General features: G+C 36.9%; 2 protein-coding genes across 4 annotated transcripts; one reads left to right on the forward strand and one right to left on the reverse strand.

Moving 5' to 3' along the window:
• Positions 1 to 301: 301 nt before the first annotated feature.
• LOC116178793 (phosphoribosyl pyrophosphate synthase-associated protein 2) lies at positions 302 to 9,289 on the reverse strand. 3 transcript variants are annotated; one of them, XM_031498408.1, is made up of 6 exons: positions 9,027 to 9,289; positions 8,691 to 8,921; positions 3,710 to 3,998; positions 2,362 to 2,637; positions 2,163 to 2,309; positions 302 to 784 (listed from the first exon to the last, which is right to left on the reverse strand). In XM_031498408.1, exons 1-6 carry the CDS (start codon positions 9,044 to 9,046, stop codon positions 626 to 628), a joined length of 1,122 nt encoding a protein of 373 aa, XP_031354268.1. In that variant the 5' UTR covers positions 9,047 to 9,289; the 3' UTR covers positions 302 to 625. The 3 variants fall into 3 exon arrangements, with proteins under 3 accessions (XP_031354268.1, XP_031354270.1, XP_031354269.1); XM_031498410.1 differs by having other exon boundaries at positions 626 to 784; positions 9,094 to 9,289; XM_031498409.1 differs by having other exon boundaries at positions 626 to 784; positions 9,098 to 9,287.
• A 5,483-nt stretch (positions 9,290 to 14,772) lies between these two features.
• On the forward strand, positions 14,773 to 18,722 carry LOC116178945 (phytanoyl-CoA dioxygenase, peroxisomal-like). Its single transcript, XM_031498611.1, has 7 exons — positions 14,773 to 15,125; positions 17,572 to 17,683; positions 17,786 to 17,953; positions 18,011 to 18,154; positions 18,202 to 18,336; positions 18,387 to 18,527; positions 18,577 to 18,722. Exons 1-7 carry the CDS (start codon positions 14,995 to 14,997, stop codon positions 18,649 to 18,651), a joined length of 906 nt encoding a protein of 301 aa, XP_031354471.1. The 5' UTR covers positions 14,773 to 14,994; the 3' UTR covers positions 18,652 to 18,722.
• Positions 18,723 to 20,470: the final 1,748 nt, after the last annotated feature.

Genomic DNA, 20,470 nt, shown 5'->3' on the forward strand with positions numbered 1-20,470 from the left:
ATTTTGACAGATGGCGCTGCCTGTAATTGTTCTGCAAAGTTGCTAACTTTAAGTACAGGGTAAGTCAACATGTTTGCCCAAAAAACGCATTTTAAAGAGCCATTGTAGGCGCAACAACCCCCCTAAACGACTTTTGCGTCCTTTTCGGTCTCACCTAGCCTGCGTAGTATCAATTATAAATCATGTCCTATCCTGATGTCATAGATCTGCTCGCACAGTCAAGAAAGTTGAGGCAGGTTCAAGCATGGAAGTTTCTTTCAGCCTCATATGAAACCCTCCTCATTTATAAAGGCAAAATAAATTAACTAAACTAATTGGAAATTTATTCAAAATTATTTAAAAAAATTGACTTGTAACAAAAAATTGTTATACATCACTAAAAACAGAAAAAATACTGATACAAATATCTCAGGTTTTTCCGTGTTTTTTCCAATTAAACTTAGTAGCGTAAATAATACAAAGTGCACGAATAAAATTACATGATCACCAACGTAGTACTTGACAAACCATCAATTAGGAAGTAAATCAAATGACTTAACATTAACTAGGCATCCACAAAACCGCTGATGGTCACTCATGCGGATGCCCGGTTTGATATATCTACAGGCCGTTCGCATTTAGTGCACTAGTCTTCTAAGGTAACATTCTTGAATAGGTAAGACATGGATTCCTTATTGTGAATGCGTCTGATGGCTTCTGATAGTAAAATGGAAATGTCCACCGTTTTGATCTTGTGACATTGCATTTTTTGCAGCTCGTGTGGAATGGTGTTAGTAACGACGACCTGTTACAAATTAATAGTATATGAATCACTTATAAATTAAGATGGACTGCTAATGCTGAATTGACAAATGACACCTACATGGGGGCAGCCATGATGTGCACTCACTTGGCGCGAAATTCAAATCAACTAATAAACAAGCATTAACCTCACGTTTTCTAAATAAATTACTGTGACACATGTCATTTTCCAAGGCTGCAATAGTCTCAAAACTTGAGCACGAGAAAAATTCCCCTAGAAAAATAACTAAAACGTGCACATCATGGCCGCGCCCATGCTGGGGCCATTTCTACCTCTATGCAACTGTTTGATCAGCAGTCCATCTTAATTTATAAGTTCGTGACATGATTAGAAATTTAATCAGTGGCGGCCCTGCTTCTTAAAAGTAAGCCTGTGAAAATTAAGTATTTTGTAAATCTTTTATAAAGCGCGGATTTTCCTTAGTTTGCGCGCACGTCACCAATTACGTTTACTTTGCTACATTAGTCTGTTAGTTTCATGATGAACAATTATAGAAGCCTAACTTCCGTAAGTCTCACTGCTATATTCTGCGCCAAAAGTATAACCAAAAAATGCCATCGGGTTTACTAAGAAAAAGTAAGCAATTTATTTCTAATCTTATGTTATTTAGGACGAAAAAGACATAAAACAATTTAAATCTTTTTAAAATTTTTCTTTACCTCCAAATAATAATGTTTACCTTGTTAGTTAAAAGATCGCGATATAGACAACTTGTTACAAATGACTACCAAAACATTTTTTTAAAGTAAACTGTCAATAGAAGTCGTTGATGTAGTGGGTACCTATTCCCTTTCATTGATTGCAAGATGCTATGTAAACATACTTAGTGATGACGTCATAAAACACGGATGGCGTGCGTTGAAACTAATATACTACTATACCACGAAATAAATGAAAATGTGAAAGAATAATCTGCACACAAAGGTCGTTTTATGTAAAATCGCGACAAATAATAGCGGAAATAATGACTTTAAGAAGGGGGTAGGGCGACGCGTAGTCTTACTCGATCAACATAGCACACATTCTCATGAATTTTGAATTAATCACATACACTTCACCGAACAACTGAACAAAGAGGTTCTATGACACATGATTACAGATCTAGGCATTGCAATGGAGTTGCAGTAGAACTTCCACCATTTTGTTGTAAGATGTTATATAGGAATTGGATTCCACTGCACATTAATGATAAACGACATCTAATGTAATGTTCTGATCTCTGGTATTCATAAAAGCTTCACCAAATACCTAATCTATGGGCCTCTTTACCACGGCACAGACCTAGTTTCAAGAAGCCAGAGAGCCACTACCGTGTTGAAATATTGCACGAAAGAAATAATAATTTACATAAGTTGTATACCTCGTCAATTGGCGAATCATCTATTAAGCGTGGAGCATCAGATGATAAAAGTCCATGCGTAGCCAAAACATAAATTTTGTAAGCGCCACGCTCCTTTAAAATTTCTGCTGCGGCTACAAACGACTGGACATCATCGATTAAATCGTCCTACAACAAGCTTTTACTGCAAAATGAATTTTTATCCGACATAATGCCTTACCACCATAATAGCGATTCGTCCGCCTACATCTCCGACCACGTTAATAGGAGGCTTTTCTTTGGCCGGATGAACGGGCACACCGACACCCGCGTCCATGGTACGAGACCGCGGAACGGCCGGTGGGGAATATCGACCGTCAACCTCATCACTCTCGGCGACTTTTTGCTCTCCGTGAATGACTGCGATACCTAACCGTAATCGTTCGGCGTACGATGTCGCCTTCTTCGCCGAGCCTGGATTTCTCGCGACAATAACCGCATTTCGATAATCGGGTATCTAAAACCGAACTCAAAGTAATTGCTTAAGCTCTAAATCGAAAGTATAGCGTACAAAAGAATAGAATAGTGAGATTGTCTTAGGAAAACATTGAGATTTCGTAGTTCTGAATGTAAAAGGGGGCGCGTATTTTAAAAGCGATTGATTTGTACAAAGTCTATGGGCTACAGCTACCGACCCCCAATCCACAGCTCTCCCTCCCTAACCAATAGCAATGGAATGTTTGAATCCAGGTTCGCACATGGATAGTGGGTTGGGTTGGTAAAATAGCCTCGGCTGAAACCCCGCCCACTTAACAATGAAGGTAAAATACCCTCAAAATAAATTTAAAGATATTTCGAATTATACAGGGTGCGATCACAAAGTGTGGTGCCAAAAAATGACATTTTATAAGTGGAACAACCCACATATTTTTATCTCGTTCTGTTACTAATTCAATAATTTTTAATCTAATACCTACCTCCTCGAGTGGACACAACTGATCAAGTTTTCGTACTTTATAAAAGGTTACGTCTGGTCGTTTGCAATAAGGAGTGTTATCAGGCAAAAGTTAATTAACCTCATCTGGTTCTGATAACGGAGATGCAAATGTTTTGTAGAAATGCGCGTTTCATTTGGAGAAGTGGGGAAGTTTTGGCGCGTTCCGTTGTGATTGGCGATTTATTTGAAAATTCATAAACAAGGAGTTTATTGTATGGTGGAAGTGACGTTTCCTTAAATATTGGGGACCACGTAAAAATGAGGCTACTACTGGTTTCGCGGCGGTTAAGTGCGTTTTCATTTCTTTACGCGTATTTTTTTATGGGCAGTCAGCCTGTGTATGTGAAAACGTATCCTGGATTACGAGGAGGGTGAACAGGGTCCACGCGTACTTAGGCCTCAAATTCAGACCCTTTGTACTACCTCCCTGACTAGGGTCGCCCGACCCCTCAACATCACTCAACGACAGTATTGTAATAAAGTGTGTAGAAATTAATTATCTTAATAAAAAATTTAAGTCCTCAAGTGAAATAGTAAAATTGTTCAGAGTTTGTCTCACTATTCTATTCTTTACGCCACATCGAAAGCTTACGCATTCCTGTATGTACTGCAACAAGAATGGACTGGCACGTAGATTGTCCACGGGGCAATCGAAGAATCCCTGAATCTCCTTTTGATGCAAATCCATTGTTATTATGTGTGTTAAACCGGACGTGCACATCATTTTCGCGAGGAGTTTGGAAACGATGCAGCCTCGTTTACGCATCTTGCACTGTTTACTGTAGGGAAGGTACGGTATAACGGCGACAATCGAATTCGCCGACGAGGTTTTACATGCGTAAGCCATTATCAGCAGCTCCATGATGTTGTTATTTACATCTCTAAATAAAAAATTAAAATTAAACAGATCAAATGTATGTAATGGCATAGAGTCGAAACACTCTCATTCAGATTTTAAAGAAACAAGATTGAAATTAAAATACCCCTACAAATTAGCCTACTTTTTTAAAAAACACATTTTGATGGTTACTTTCTAGTGCGTCATTCAGAACTTGTCACTCGTTGTGCGCGCACAGACCACGCGCATCCTGACAGCACACGGCATGCTAGATTTTCTAAGTTTTCTAATTATTGAATCACGAATTTCTCCGTTTTTGTTATATATCAGCCATATGCATATTTTATGTTGTTGTACATCAAATTGATTGCTCTTTTCAAACACAATACAATAAAATACTTCAAGAAGTGGTTAAATCAAAAGATAAGGGAAGAATGCAACTGTGGTGGGAAATAGCATAGCACGTACTTTGTGCTGATCAGTTATGTTGACTTTACTTATGATAGAACAGAAGGGACGATGTCAGTTTTGTTTTTTTATGCCACTGCCAATGGAAAAACTTTTTTTTTGTATCTCGTATACTTTCGATGATATGACCGATTTTTGATTTTTTAAAATTATGTCCGACCTATTCGACATTTCTCAAGCAAACTTAAAATGAGCATCTAAAACTGCAAGACATTGTCCATTTAACCAACTCTCATTCTTTAATAATAAGAAAGCTACCAATGCAGTCCCCTGTAATCTGGGACACACCGTATATACAAAAGTAAAACAAGTTAAAAAGTAATCGTAAACGATTTACATAAAGCGCATTTCCACTTGCATTCATTTCCCATTTGTAAGATGCAACTTCTGTTAAAATCGTAAAAATCCGGCCACAAATATGAAAGATAGCGTTGCACATGGGCAATCCATTTTTGACGTGCTACTTCAATTTCAGTTTATGAGAAGAATTTCATTTCAATGCTTTTCTAAATAAGAAAGTTGGAACTGCGCATGCGCGAACCTAAATTTTAAAACTAATGTTAGATTTTCCTTTGTTCCAAGCGCCTATGTATCAAATTTCACTTAAATGATTCCATAGATAAAAAAGTTGGCACTGCGCATGCGCAAAATAAAAAACTGGCGCTAGATTTTCCTTTATTCCAAGTGCCTATGTATCAAATTTCATTCAAATACTTTTATAAGTAAAAAAGTTTGCAATTCGGTTTATAAATGGTCGAGATGCAAAAAGGGCACTGTGAATTTTGAATCGATTCGATTCAACTTTTGGCATTGCGTATTATATGGCTAAAGCTATGCCCATATTGAATTTCATGCAATTCAGTTCATAACTAACGGAGATGTAAAAACGATCGAACATTTCTAAACAAAGTTATCGTTCACACGGACAGATAGATGGACAGACAGACAAAGGAACAGACGGAGAGACCAATCGGCAGGCGACAGATAGCAATGCAATATTATAAACGATCTCTAGGATCGTTAATAAACGGCAAAAGTGTAAAATTATGGAACATGTAAAAAACGGTTTTTTGTTTTTGTTACAATAACTTTTTTTGTAAGCGGTACAGAAAAAATTCCTTCCTTGGTACAAGACTCGACACCATAACGAACCAAATAGCGAAAAAAGTAGAACAATATCTCTTAAGATAAAGAACTAGTAGCGTCGCAAAACGATCGGACGGACGGACAAAGTGGCCACAATAGCCCATTTTTTTTTATTTTTGTGGAAATGCGCTAAAAATGTAGAACCACACCATTACACATTAATTCCAGTTGCTTGTTATGACAATGTATGAACAGTTTAGGCTGAGGGAGAAACCGCAGTACATATCCGATGAAGGTGTCCGCCGGATATCCTAGAATGTCCAGGGATATCCAAAGAACTCTGTGGATATTGGCGGTTATGTCAGGTTCACATTTATTTTTTTCCAATTCTTGTCCCAACTAACACAAAATCAAACTGTGACTACCGAGAAATCTAATCGTTTCAATTTGCCGTAAATGAGATATGATAAATGGTCTAAAAATTGTTATTATTAATTTGAAGTACCTATTAAAGTCTTTTAAAAATTCGCCTCTCCCGGCTTCTCAATCTAAGTTAGTAGTTATTAACATTTATTATTGGTTGTATTGGGCTGCTACGAATATCTGTCAATGTACAGGGTGGTTCAAATTCGTGACTCGGTAACGGTGGTAGATACAGTGTTGAGTGTCGGTTAATTGGGGGCCCCTTTTTGTGACTAAAAAGCGCATCTTAAATTTTTGAAAAATCTGAAAATAATAGACATCACCAAAAAACTGAAAATGTCAAATTTCGTTCTCATTTTGCCTAGCTTAAACGGTTGGAAATGGACGGTTCCTGTTAGCGCCTTCTATGGGCCTTTTTTTTCAGAGAATGTGAATCTGTTGTCAGAATTTCCATAACACACTAGATGTAAATGCTACAGTATACTACTTTCTTATGTATTGTGGGCGCCATATTTGATTGGACAAGCATATCGCGTAAAAATCACATGTGCGCATGCGCAACCTACGCAATATCAACTTTCTTACTTAGATTTTTTTTAAATTTTAACCAAAGTAAATGCAAACATATGATATATTTTCAACTTCAGGTGTGAGCATGCGCGGATTGCGTATTCGCAAATTTTAAACATCAGGTGTGCGCATGCCCAATGCTAAGTTTCTTATTTATATGAATATTTATGTCAACTTATTTTCCTTTGTACACATAAATAGTCTGTTATATGAACTTTCGGGGAGTAGGTATTATTCAATTCATGGAAAATGCGTTAAAGGTATCGTAAAAAAAACAATATGGCGTCCATAATAAATAAGAATAGTAGCAACCTGCAGCTTCTACATCTAGCGTGTTATGGAAATGCGGAAAACAGATTCAGTTTCTCAGAAAAAAAAGTGCCCATAGAAGGGGCCAACAAAACCGTCCATTCCCGACAGTCTAGGCTCGGGTAAATAAAAACCAAATTTGACATTTTCAGTGATATTTCAGTTATTTTCAGAGATGTTTCAAAAATTTCAAATGCGTCTTGTCACAAAAAGAGGCAATTAACCTACACTGTAACTCTCAACGTTTGATAGATTCCAATAGTCAACCACGAATTTGCACAGAGTGTAAAAATTAAGTACGACGAAGATGAGGGGAAGGGGGGGGGGAGACTTTTCCAAATAAGCTGAGGAAGCAAACTATTTTTTCTGGAGTTTCTTTAGCACGTAGGAGGATGGAACCGATTTGGCTAGGTTCCCGATATTGCAAAAATTTTGTCAAAATTCCAACTCCAATTTTGGGCACCTCTGAACGGGGGTTCAGTAAACAATTTTGGACTAGACGAAATTTGGTATCTTTGAATAACAAAACCTTGACATTCTGACTGATTTTTGAGATCAGAGCAGGAGTTGCAGTTGGACATTTTTTTCGAATTTTCAAACACTAATTATGGATTCACTGTTTTCATGGATACCAAATTTCATAGAGATAGATGGCTATAGGCAACCAACATTACATCTGACAAACGAGAGTTGTTTTTTAAATTCTCCATTCTTCATATTTTGAGAATTTAATAATTAAAAATGAAATTCCTAAACGTTCTCGAAATCCGTTTTCTCGAATTTTTTGCGAAGTTACCTCTCTCGACGCTTTCCGTTTTAAAACAAGCGCAAAATTAATTAAATACGCATTTGACAAGTTCGAATTTTTAGTTTTTGCAGAATATCTCATTTGTTTATAAAAATAGAAAAAAAAAAAAAAAAATAGATTACACTTTTACATTAAATTAGCTTTTTTTTACTTTTTGCTATGTATTTCGCATAAATAAACATGGACCTGTGGAGCTAACATGTCATTTCCACACATTTTGTTCCATTTGGAAAAGCACCACTATTAATTTTCATTTATCTAGATGAAAATGGCATACAAATGTTTTTCCAAGAGCTACAGAATAATTTCAAGATTACTATAGACGTAGGTCAAACAATTTTTTGAGAATCTAAATTCAAAAGCTACAACATGCATTTTTATTCATACACAGAGAAGATATTAAGTTAATGTAGGTGTGTTTTTATGTAAGACATAGTGGCTGCTCCGGGTGATAGGAGTGCAAAAGAAACTATGGATGAAGTTTTGGAATCCAGAAGGCAGAAAGCTCTTTTATGTACCTACCTGATGACTGCTACACCTCCTGACATTGCATTTTGTGTGAGTTTAGCATCTTATTTGTTTATTTATTTATGGTTGACCATTATAACAAAAGAAAAATATATGAGAAACCTAGAGAATGCAATCAAACGTGTACCCTACCACACTAGAAGCAGAAGACATAGAGAAAATAAGTGAGAAGAACCAGTTAAGATGATTTGGACATCTACAAAGAATGACAAATGAAAAACCGGTAAACCATACAGTGACTGTATAATGACAGTGTGACCATAATGCTCCATGGTGGGCATGTTTTTTCCAATTTAATATTGAGCTGATTGGGGTAACCGAATTAGTAGAATTTGCTATGGTTACAGTAAAGCTGTTGCAATTGTGTCTAGCAAGATAAATTCATTATCTTGGTTCGCAAGGTAAATTCTACCAATCCAGTGTATTTGGTCAAAACATGACCGACCTCTGAACTACCAATAGAAAATAACATGACCATATATGATCACACTGTAGTAAACCTACATCTCTAGCCCTACGATTCACCACATTACGCATACTTACTTGGTTCCAGTCTGTATAATAAATATATCCTTGCCTCGAACAGAATCACCAATTTCGACCATAGTCTCGCGATTCGTCTTGTGATACACCGCACAACCTCCGCTCTTCACGTCCAGTCTTTTCGCGATCAAATTCGACAGGTCCGGATGCGAGTTGCCACTGATTATAACGATATCGGAAGTTTTGGGGGCCTCCATATTGAGGTTTTGTGGCAGTCGAAAGCCGCCCGCTCTAAAATTGATGTATTAATTATTCTGAAATTGAATAATCTACCGGGTAAATTGATTTGTGAGGTGCAGGGGAAAATTTTTTGTTAAAAAAAGAAAATTAAGGCACCTGTTAGGATTGAGAAACATGGAAATTCGATTTATCACCTACTGTTACCTACAGCTTATTAATATACCTACTGATATATTTATAAAGTTCGACCGGAAAACCTTGTTCCTGTGCAGCACAGCGTGTTTTTCGATAATAAATATTTTTATTTCATAAATAAACAAATGGTGGTGATAGCGATAAATCTACGATACCGACACGTGTTGCCGTCTTTCTTTATCCCGTCTGATAGCGTACGCTAAGTAAAGATGATACGCGTCATCGTAAAACCGATTTTGGTGTAACGTCGACGTCGACTAATCACATGTTTATTGTGCAGTGGCGGGTAATGTTGAATTTCGTTTTACTTTATAGCACATAGGTGCAAAACGCACTGCTAGATAAACATATTCATTCATCAGTAAATAAAATGATTGCAATACATAAATACACCTCTAAAAAAATACTACTTACTTACAACTGGTAATACAATAATGCGATGACCTTTGGGCTTAGCTTAAAGTCCATTAACTTACAACAAAATTCGCAACGAATTATTTCATTGATCAGATAGGGTCGGGTCGACCGTATCAATAAAAATGGTTTAATAAATAAATAACTTGAGGCAAAGGTCAGCATTTTTTAGTCCTCATTTATTTTTGTAATTTTTTTGGTTGAAGCCCTATAGAACAGTTTATGACCAAATCCAGACTTGCAGCCCACTCCAAACAGTCCGATCGTATAAATAATGTCGGGCGATCAATAGGTGGCGCTACGTTGAAAGTTGAAACAGTATTTTTTTTATTTTATCGGCCATGCTTTAGGTGGTAGCATTATAAATACTTGATTTTGACCATATCACAGGCATTGATCTTTATACCAACTGGAAAGAGCGTAAAATTACTATATTTACTACAGCGAGGCATTTTTGTGATTATGCAACATATGGTGGTATTACTATCTTTGTTTAGCATAATGTAGAATACAGAGAACCACCGTTTTCTCGCGCCCCTTCCTCAAGTGTGTGTATACGTTTGTAAGCCTTTTGTGACCTTTCCAGGTACACAGTTCAATGAGAACAGTATATCAAGGGATATACTGTGAGTATTTACATACAGCACACAATTTAATACCTTCCACAAATGTAAATAAATTAATGGTCAAAATTTATAAAGAGTGTCCCAGGTAGAACGCACCATAGGGAAACGGCATAATATGTATTTTTTCGCGAAGGATCCACGAGGCCTTTGAGATAAGCGTTCAATGTATTATTAACTCCAATCTCTTTCTATAAGAGCATTCGCACCTTAGTATGCAGTATGGGGTCTTATGGACTATATCCCTCCTTTACTAATTTGCGTCATTCTTCAATAACGCTATCCTTATTCCTTACCGCAATGATGCCAAACTTACATATGATTGAATTTAAGCTTTAAAACAAAATATAACGTCAAATCTTCTTGTATTGTCATTACGTGTGTGGTTCGTTTTTGTCTTTCGTATTTAACACATTTTATTGTCTCATTGCTTTAAAAATCGTTCTTTTAAGAACGCCTCCATCTCGTACTTTATATACAAGGTAACTTTGAGTGTTCTTGTAGAACCGTTATTTGATTTCATCTTTTTAGAATATCCCATTAAATGGAAGCCGAAGCTGAAGCAGGATCTGCTAACGTGAAACGCCATAAAGGAGAGTGTTTTAGCCGGAAGGAGAAACACCTCATTATCAACGTGCTGAACTATTTCTCGGGAACGATGAACGTTACTGCAGCTGTGAAAGAAGCAAGTAAAGCTTTATGTTGTTCTGAACGGAGCATCTATGCCATTAAAAAGGAAGACGGAAACGAAGGTGTATCAAGCCCGAAAAAACGCAAGCAAAGAAAAGGGAAACAAAGCAATGATCGTCTTCATGTGTATGATGAAAATGTGCAATCAGTTATTCGACGTAAAGTGCATAACTTCTTCATTACAAATATTCCACCAACTATGAACAGCATCTTAGCTTCCGTAAATGACGATAACGATCTACCCAACTTTAAACGCACCACATTATTCAATCTCTTGAAAGATATGGGTTTTGAATTTAAGAAGGTTGGCCGCAAGAGTATCCTTATTGAACGGGATGATATTATACGATGGAGACATAAATACCTACGTCGCATCAGGAAGTTGAGAGAAGAAGGTGCTTAATCTTTTTATTATATTTAATTGCAAATTACATAATATTTATATTTTAGGTAAAAATATTGTGTATACGGATGAGTCATGGGTTAACATTGGTCATTCGGTGAGCAGGGCGTGGCATGACACCACCGTTGAAAGCAATCGTCAGGCATTCATCAAAGGACTCAGTACAGGTTTAAAATCACCCACTGGTCTAGGGCCTCGCTTTGCGTTAGTACATGCTGGTGGTGATAATGGTTTTATTCCGGGCGCGGAACTGACTTTTCTCTGCAAAAAGAACACTGCTGATGCACACAACGAAATGGATGCAGACACTTATGAAAAGTGGTTTTTTGAACAGCTTCTACCAAATGTGCCACCGAATTCAGTCATTGTTATTGACAATGCCTCGTACCACAGTAGAAAGTTGGAGAAGATACCAACAATGTCGTGGAGAAAAGAACACATTATAGATTGGCTTCGTGAGAAAAATGTACCGATTGAAGAAAATCCATTAAAACGAGACCTACTGGCTTCTGTTGCGCATGTTCGGCATCACTACGACAAAAATAAGCTTGATGTTATTGCACAAGAAAAAGGTTACGAGATTCTCCGTTTACCTCCATACCATTGTGAATTAAATCCCATTGAAATGGTGTGGGCTCAAGTTAAACATCATATCAAAATGAATAACAAAACATTTAAAATAAAGGACATGGAAGAATTAATAAAAATGGGTTATTCACAAGTTACGGTTCAAAATTGGCAACATTATGTCAATCACGTCAAAACTATCGAAGATGGCATGTGGGCAGCAGATTATCTTCAAGATGATGTTGAAGAATTTATAATTCAAGTGTCGCAGTCATCTTCCGATGAATTTCAATTCGATTCCAGTGACTAATATGTATACTGTACATTTGTAAATTTTTGGGGACTTAATAAATACAAGCTGTTCTCGGCCACATTTGACAAACAATTACAACTTGTTATTAATTTACCTTTTTGACTTCTGAGGTTAGGTTAAAAAGTAATAAATAGTGTCTAAACTACCGTTTTACGGTGCAGTAATCGATCCTATAATAAGTTTGGCAAGCATGTACTGTTTCTCCATAAGCCCCATACTGCATACTAAGGTGCGAATGGTCTTATAGCATCAATCAAGCAAGTCAATAACATACGTTGAACGCTAACTTCATACTGATATCAAAGGAGGGGATCATTCATGAAAAAATGCATTGATGCTGTTTCCCTATGGCGCGTTCGTCCTGGAATACACGGTATATTATATTTCACTTGAGACCCAGACCATGCAATCAAAACACCACAAATTGAGCAAACATTTACACCAAAAATGAAAATGATTTCAAAACAACACGTTTGTTTAAATCGCCCACGCCGCACCATGCACTATGATTTTCTTCCTAATTTTGTTAAAAAGCAAGCTTATAAAAATTATATGCAGTGCGTTGGATAAGAGGTCTTATCCAATATCCGATCGTATATTCACACGTTCGGGATTTGCTATAAGTCGATGCAATTTTTGTTTTTGAAATGAAATATTTATGTTTTTTAAGATAATTTGAAAAGAGCAATCAATTGGCTGTACGACAACATAAAACATGCATATGTGGTTGATACAAAAAAAAATGGAGAAATTCGTGAGTCAATATTTAGAATTTAGAAAACTTATCACACAGAACACACGTTTACGCGATACGATCTACCCGTTTAACACAACAGACACCGCGCATCCTGCCAGCACACGGCATGTTAGATTTCATAAATTTTCTAAATATTTAATTACGAATTTTTCAATTTTTTTGCGTATCTGAACTGAAGTTATTAAGCAAGTAACCAGTTGGTCCAAGTCCATTTTAATTGTATTTTGTTTTATTTTTTTGAAACCTTTTTCTGCGCGAAGCATATTTATTATGCGGGTCACTCTGTAATTGGGCGCATGCCTGTTGAGGGCCCAAAACAAGAGAGGGATAATAAAATAAAATAAAAATAAATTATTTCTGGAGGCGAAATAACCATGTAGCGGCGAGTCTCCATGTGGATTGTCGTCAAAACTAAACAGGCGACAGTATCTGATGTCCGATTCTCCCATATAGCACACTATGTACATAGTACGTACATTTCACGTACGTTCGTCCATGTACAAAACATGTACGTACAATAACGGATTAAAATAAGGAAGTCGGCATGTATGTACGTCCATAGAACGTACATTTTTGTACAAACGTACGTACATAATACGTACAGTCATGTACCGCCGACGTACACAGTACGTACAGCGTGGACGTACACAGTACGTACAGCGTGTACGTACTTGTTTGGTACAATGCTGTGCCAAAGCAACGTACCATAATGTACGTACAGTGTACGACGGCGGTACATAACTGTACGTATGATGCACGTTCGTTTGTATGGAAATGTACGTTCTATGGACGTACACAGTACGTACTTGTGCTATATGAGCTGTTCCTCTGGTTGCAGTTGTGACTAAAGTATCGCAAAAAATCACAATTTCTTGATATTAGTCCATATTGAACCTGAACGTCTATAAAACATTCAAAGCAACTTCTGTTTTTGTCCATTCTTTTCTAAGGTTCCAAAATGTTCGACCTCTATATTCGCAAAAATCAACATCAGTTAACTACACTCAAGAGTGCTACACTGATCTTCTTTGCATCTATGGGGAGTGTGGAAACCCTTTGATCCCCCATACCTACGTGCTTGAAAATGATGTTGGACGGAGAATACTCTGCAAGAGCCATATATTGATTTACTTGATTTTCTATTGCTGAATTTGAGATGTTGTGTATTTCTCTTTTGCGTTTGTTTCACAGTTGATTTATTTATTGTAAAGTATGTGTATTGCAAATGTGTGGCAGGTTTTTCTTCTTTGCTGGTCTTAGTTTTCTTGAAATATTGGTATGTTGTTTTAACCATTTCGTAGAAGATAACCACTTTTTCTTCGTAAATAAAAGATGCACGAAGAGATCAACGTGGAAGTACCGCCATTCTAGTAAGGTGATAGAACGAAAGTCACCTAGGACTGTTTTTCCGATACAACCGACGTCCGTGGTAGAAGACGCAAGTTTTAAGAGGGGGCGGGCAACGTAGGTGTACTTTTTAGAACGATATCAAGACGCTATTTAAGTCGATAAAGGAGTAGTCAAACGTGAAAGACTAGCCCTAAAGTTTTTCTTTTCTCAGGCCTTGACTTCTACGAAAATGACCTGCCAGATCAACTTAACCGAGACAAAAAGACCAAGACCAGTCCTTGCATGGTAGCACCATTGTTTATCTTTATTCATTTAAAACAAACGTAGCACGTAGCAGTAAGACATCACACAATAGATGTAAACTTATTCTGATATGCCTCTGTCCTATACAATTCAGTTAGAACGAAAAACACAACAATTTATTTTATTTTTAATGAACGTTTATGTTTTGGTACTTATATAATTTGTGCGTTTTTAATTTGATTTTTCAAAATTATTGTAGATTTGTAGGTACTCGTTATCGTTATCGTTAGATTATGGACTAATATATTACTTAAAAGCGCAGTGCAAAAAAATTGATCTTTGCTCAGTAACAATCCCCGCCACTGTAGTCTTATTGTTTATCGTGCCTATTTATGTCCAACACTTTTTGTTTATTGTGGAATTATTTTGTAAACGTACCTATAGGTATCAGATCAGAATTTAAAATTCTATTTGGTTGAGTGTTTCTATAGTTCGCGTAACACCGTGGTCAAACCAGAAGTTTTGTAGAGTTCGTGGCACTCAGACGTGCGAATAAAATTTGTTACAGGATGTCCACTCAGAAGTACAAATACACAAGGAACAATTTATATTTAACGGACGAACAGAGGAATTTTTACGAAGAGAATGGCTACATTCTGTTTCCCAAATTGGTGGACTTCGCCCTTTTAGACGAGTGCAAGTAAGTTGCCATTAACCATTTCACTCACTAAACAAAGACAATGGTAGATCAGTGGCGTAACCAAAAAATGTACGGGGTTAGGGACCGTATAGGTACTAAATTAACATATGACTGTGCAAGGTACGGGTATCGGTCAAAGTTTGTTGATTGTATTGATAAAGTGGCACTTGAAATGCAATAGAAGATAAGCTGAGTGTGATAAATGAAACAAACAAAATAATTCGCTACACTTAACAAATAACAATTAATATGTACTTAGGTACCTACTTATTGCCTTCATGCGCCGAATCAACCTGTATGTGGGACAACCTTGCCCTTTTACCTATTGGTACAATTAGATTAGGCAAAATTTAAAATGGTGGAACTGATTATAATATGAAATCCCATACATGTACTGTATAAGGTTGGAGGATTATTTACTTACCGTATTTTTTTACATATTATATTTTTATTTAAGATTTTCGTCGGGGTCCAAAATATTTGTCCATCAAACTCTTGACTAATCTATGGTGTCGTCTCTTTTTTTTAGAAACACCATAGTCGACCTAGGGGATGTTCAAAGTGAGGCGTATAGGATGTAGATTCTTCAAACTCTTTAGACTGTTATGACTCTTAAGGCGCTACGCATTCGCCCCCCCCCCCCTCTCGTATAACAATTTACATGCGTCGAGTGTGGAGTTTCATTGTGCTGCAGAAACAGAAACGAAAGGACAAGGTCGGAATTTTGGTCAAAAGAAAAGGAAGAATGGGAAAGAATCCGATCGGACCGGATCAAAATCGATGAGATGCTTTGAAGATTCTTATAGGCACGGCGGGTGCGTCTTCTGCAGGGTGAAGTAACGTTTGCAATATCTCGGAAAAGGCAATGAATCAGTTAGGATCTATCTTATAAGCGTTCAAAAAGTGTGCCCCACCTTACACTTTTTAAAAACTTAAAATGTACCTTTGTGTCTAGGAGATACGTTGCCACGTTTCGACCGCTTTCAAATGCACATTTTTATGACAAAAAGTATTAAAAAATTATACACAGCGTGGGAACACTGTATCCAAAAAGTTACGACACCTAATACTGTAGTTGATCTCGACTCTCATCTTTATGCTGTCATTTCCCGAACGAGGGTCCAGTTCTCCGTCCCAGGGGTAGGACTCCGGTTTTGAACCTATGTGCGATATGAGTTCTGGTTCACTAATTTCCACATGTTCCGTAGTAAACGCTGAATTTGCCTTCCAATGCCATGATTATTATCACTAGGGGGGGAACCCAACCAGTTCTTTGTTTTGCAACTTGCTTTTAACCTGTTTTTTCAAATGTAAAATAGCTGATCAAAGTCCAACGATTTTTAATATACGATTACGAATTTTACTATTACGCTATTACAGTGCTTTATTTTTTACGTTCCTTCCCTACTGTACATCAGGTCATAGCGCTGCTTACAGCTACCGCAAGGGGGCCTTGCTACTCCCAATGTCTGTCAAACTGTGTTTATGGTTTGGCCTCTCTTATATAGTGTCCAGTAATTCACTTCACGTTATTTGGTTTAAAAAATGGGCTGTATCTGCATAAGAGTCGTGCACAATTTATACTTATTTTTCATTGGGACGCAGACACATGAAGAGAGAAGGAGAACGACTATATTTGACGTTAAAAAATCACAGCGGTAGAACGATGCGAGTTAGAGAAAAATTTCGACCATGACGGATATAGATCGGGTGTTACGGAATTTACGAAACGTAATCTGTGGAAATTACGGTAGAAACGCCCCTTGCCTTGAACAAATTGAGTGGCGAGAGATCAATGAGATACTATATGTATACCTCTTCCGCAAGGAGGCGTAAGAATAAATTGCTCTTGGTCAGAAACTACTTTAAGTGATGTTGGCTTGCAGATTATCGCGATCGACTCGCCTCAAAAATGTGAGGTGAGCATTTGTGCGTTGAGACGCGAGAAAGAGTTAGGAAAAAATTCAAAATTGTTCGGTTACCGCGAGTAGCATCATCAATAATTGATTTAAAAAAAATTGTAATTCATTATTTCTGGGAACTACTTGTACACAAAATAATATCAAACAAAAAATGACTGGACTTACTTCACGTATGTTGAATCAAATGTTGGAAAGAAGGTCATCCATAAAGCCCAAACGATCTATTTGAAGTGTTCTTACAATATTTACAATGGAAATAATCTCTAAATGAAACGAGCACTTGAAAATCGCTTCGAGAATTCTTCATGAAAGTCAATAATTGTCAATTTAACAAAAGAGCATCCAACAAATGTGTCGACTCTTTTCACGGTGCAAAGGAATACTCAATGCCAGTGTTTATCAAAGTGTTACGCAAATAAAATTATTATTTCCATTAATTAAACCAATACGTTGTTGAAATGAATTGAATGAGCTTTTCAATAGATGCATTTTTAGCAGTTTGACTTATTTATTTAAATTTTTAGGGATAGATTTATAGAGTACTGCAATGGAAAGCTAAATACACAACATATGACGATTATGAAAGATTCCTCGTTAAAACACAAAAACGTGGAAGGCGAATTTCTTATCAACAAGGTACATATTACCTCGGTGGCAACGCACTAATATCTTCCATGCTATAGTGTGTTACCAAACCAGACTTCTTCTGCACCTACTAAAGCTAAACTCCCATTTTAGATCCAAGATTTTAACTTTGATGATGTGCTGTTTAAATATGTTCAATACAAACCAATGGTTGATATAGTAGAAAGCATAGTCGGTGGGAATATCTCGTCTGTTCATACGATGTTGATTAATAAACCGCCAAACTCGGAGCAGGATGCCTCTAGACACCCAATGCATCAAGTACGGTAGTGTATGAAGTTGACACCAAACCGAAATAACCAATCGTCTGCCATTCAGGACCTGCACTATTTCCCATTTCGACCGGCGGAATGGATTGTGGCCTCGTGGACGGCAATGGAAAAGGTGGACGAATCGAACGGATGCTTATTTGTCGTGCCCGGTTCCCATAAGGGTTCACTGATGAAACACGAGTATCCACCGGTAATTGATAACACGTAGACACGCGGTAAATGAAGTATGAGTTGTAGAATGTTACAAACGCAGCATACCATGGAGTTATGGGCCTGGATCACGTCCCCACAGTCAACTTAAGAATGGAAAAGGGCGACACGGTATTCTTCCATCCTATCTTGCTGCATGGTTCGGGACCAAACAGAACAAAGGTGCGACGAAATTCGAATAATGACTTAATCATTTAACGATCTTATTTAAGGGTTTCCGAAAAGCCATTTCCGCCCATTACGCAGACAGTAACTGCCACTTTATTAACGTAACAGGAACCACACAAGACAATATAGAAAAGGAAGTACTGAAACTGGCAAAGCACAAAGGGTTTCCTGAAGTAACCTTTAATGTAAGTGCAAGGAGCGTGGTCTTAGCTGCTTTAATTATTTTGTTTTTAGATGGTTTGGAAAGCAAAAAGTCGTTTAATTAGGGGAGAACCTGGTAATTTCCAAAATTTTACAAGCCATTTGTAAATGTATTGTTATTTCTGATAAACATGTAGTTGCTCTTTACATATGTGTAAATATATTTTAATACTTTTTGGGAGGAATTTTTTCTTTAACAAAATGAACAAAATGGCATATTATAGGTATAGCGTACAGCGTGCGTGATTAGATCAATAACTGTTTCAAAAATCCGATAGAATCATGGACGCGTACATTGCCGATGCATCGATATTCCACGCGTAGGCAAGACCTATAAAGGAATCTCATTGGCTAAAAAATCAGTTTTATTGGTGGAGAAGATTGCACGTCCCAAAATGGATGTGAATGAAACAATCAAGTAGTGGGAATTTTGTTGTTGGGAGAGAGTAGGGGGACAATGCGCATTAAGTTACGATATCGTTCGCGTCGAGCGGTTAAAAAAACCTGTAAAAGTGACGCAGGTTAGGATTTATTTTGTGTAAAAGAATTCAGATTAAACTGCGGGGAACTTAGCATGAAGCGATCGGGAAAAATGATTAAGTCGATCATCCATAGTTTTGCGCAGGATGTTGCGTGTAAAGCGAAATTTCGATATTTGAATGGACTGTATTTTGTAATGTTTGCTATGCTTTTGTATAAGAGGGATGTTGAAGGAATGAGTAAAGTGTTTATTGATTAAAATACAACTAAACGTAAATCACTTGGTTTGGTTAGTCGAAAGAACTTTCTTGTTGTTTCGATGTAAGTATAGGTTTTCTGAGACGAAGGCCCAATAAACAAAGAAAGCGATGGCCAAAAAGCGTGTACTTTGGGTGCCTTTAATGTTGATAACGATGATGTCGGCTAGAGTAGAGGTGTCTGTATCGAAAGATCGGTGACAACAAAAACGTTGGACGACAACTTGATGATTTTTGCAACAAACACGCCCTTCTTCTTGCGACCGAACTCGACTACATTCTCCATAGCCGCAAACAAACTTAAGTCAACCACCTGTAATTTATCGCAAAGGTTTTATTTGTGCGACATTCTAATAATCAAGAGCATGCAACCGGAGGATTAAGTAAGTTTAAATCAAACCCGAAAAAAGTTGCGAATTAGTTCGAAAAGCGAATGGACCTATTAAACTAGATAACGTAATTTATTGTCACCGACTCTGGTAGACCATTTGTGCGCAAATAACTTTTTTTCCCACAAACTCTTAATTAATAGCACGTCTTGCTCTTTATTTTTCGTTAGCAAAACGGGCGTTTGATATCACTACTGTTACTTTATACTCTACAATATTTTGTATTTTTATATTTAAAATAAACCGATTCCTTTAAGAGTGTTGGTCACACTACTATATATTAATTTATGCGTGTGTAGACCCAGCTATAAGAAAGTAAAGTGTTTTTATTTGGATTCAATTTAACTAACGAGTATCTTCCAGATAAGTTCAACTTATATTTCAAGATAATAATTTAATTAATTAATTAATAATTGAATTTTGAGTTCTGCAGGGATTGGGAGTCATATGAATTATAGGTTTTGGTTCCTGTTCTGTGACTTCAATAATTAATAATCGGTTCCGGTTCCGATACCGGTTCTTTCGGTTCCAGTTCCAACCCTCGGTTCCGATTAAAGTTTTTTTATAGTCCTTTTTTTAAAGAGAGCGTTGGGTGGTAAATACATCTCTTAAAGATTCGAAAGTTTCAGGCGGAAAGAATATAATCTACCTATAAAAGCATTTTTAATCTTTGTAGTTGGGGATGTACTTTTGTATTTTCGATATAACTTTTAAGTTCTGTATAAATAAGTGTCAGATATATATGGCTCTTCAAAGACACTTAAACTTTGTATAATGAATAATAATAAAATGTATGAATCG

Source organism: Photinus pyralis, unplaced genomic scaffold (genome assembly GCF_008802855.1).
Source record: "Photinus pyralis isolate 1611_PpyrPB1 unplaced genomic scaffold, Ppyr1.3 Ppyr1.4_LG8, whole genome shotgun sequence".
Classification (NCBI taxonomy): Eukaryota; Metazoa; Arthropoda; class Insecta; order Coleoptera; family Lampyridae; genus Photinus; species Photinus pyralis.

Bases quoted from the DNA above. Each gene is read 5' to 3' on its own strand.
- LOC116178793 (XM_031498408.1), bottom strand. From the start codon at position 9,046: ATGTTTCTCAATCCTAACAG. The intron at 2,638-3,709 runs GTAAGCTTTCGA...GTTCGGTTTTAG, and splicing joins TGCAGTACATACAGGAATGC to ATACCCGATTATCGAAATGC. The intron at 2,310-2,361 runs GTAAGGCATTAT...AGCTTGTTGTAG, and splicing joins GACGAATCGCTATTATGGTG to GACGATTTAATCGATGATGT.
- LOC116178945 (XM_031498611.1), top strand. From the start codon at position 14,995: ATGTCCACTCAGAAGTACAAATACACAAGGAACAATTTATATTTAACG. The intron at 17,684-17,785 runs GTACATATTACC...CTCCCATTTTAG, and splicing joins GCGAATTTCTTATCAACAAG to ATCCAAGATTTTAACTTTGA. The intron at 18,155-18,201 runs GTAATTGATAAC...TATGAGTTGTAG, and splicing joins TGAAACACGAGTATCCACCG to AATGTTACAAACGCAGCATA.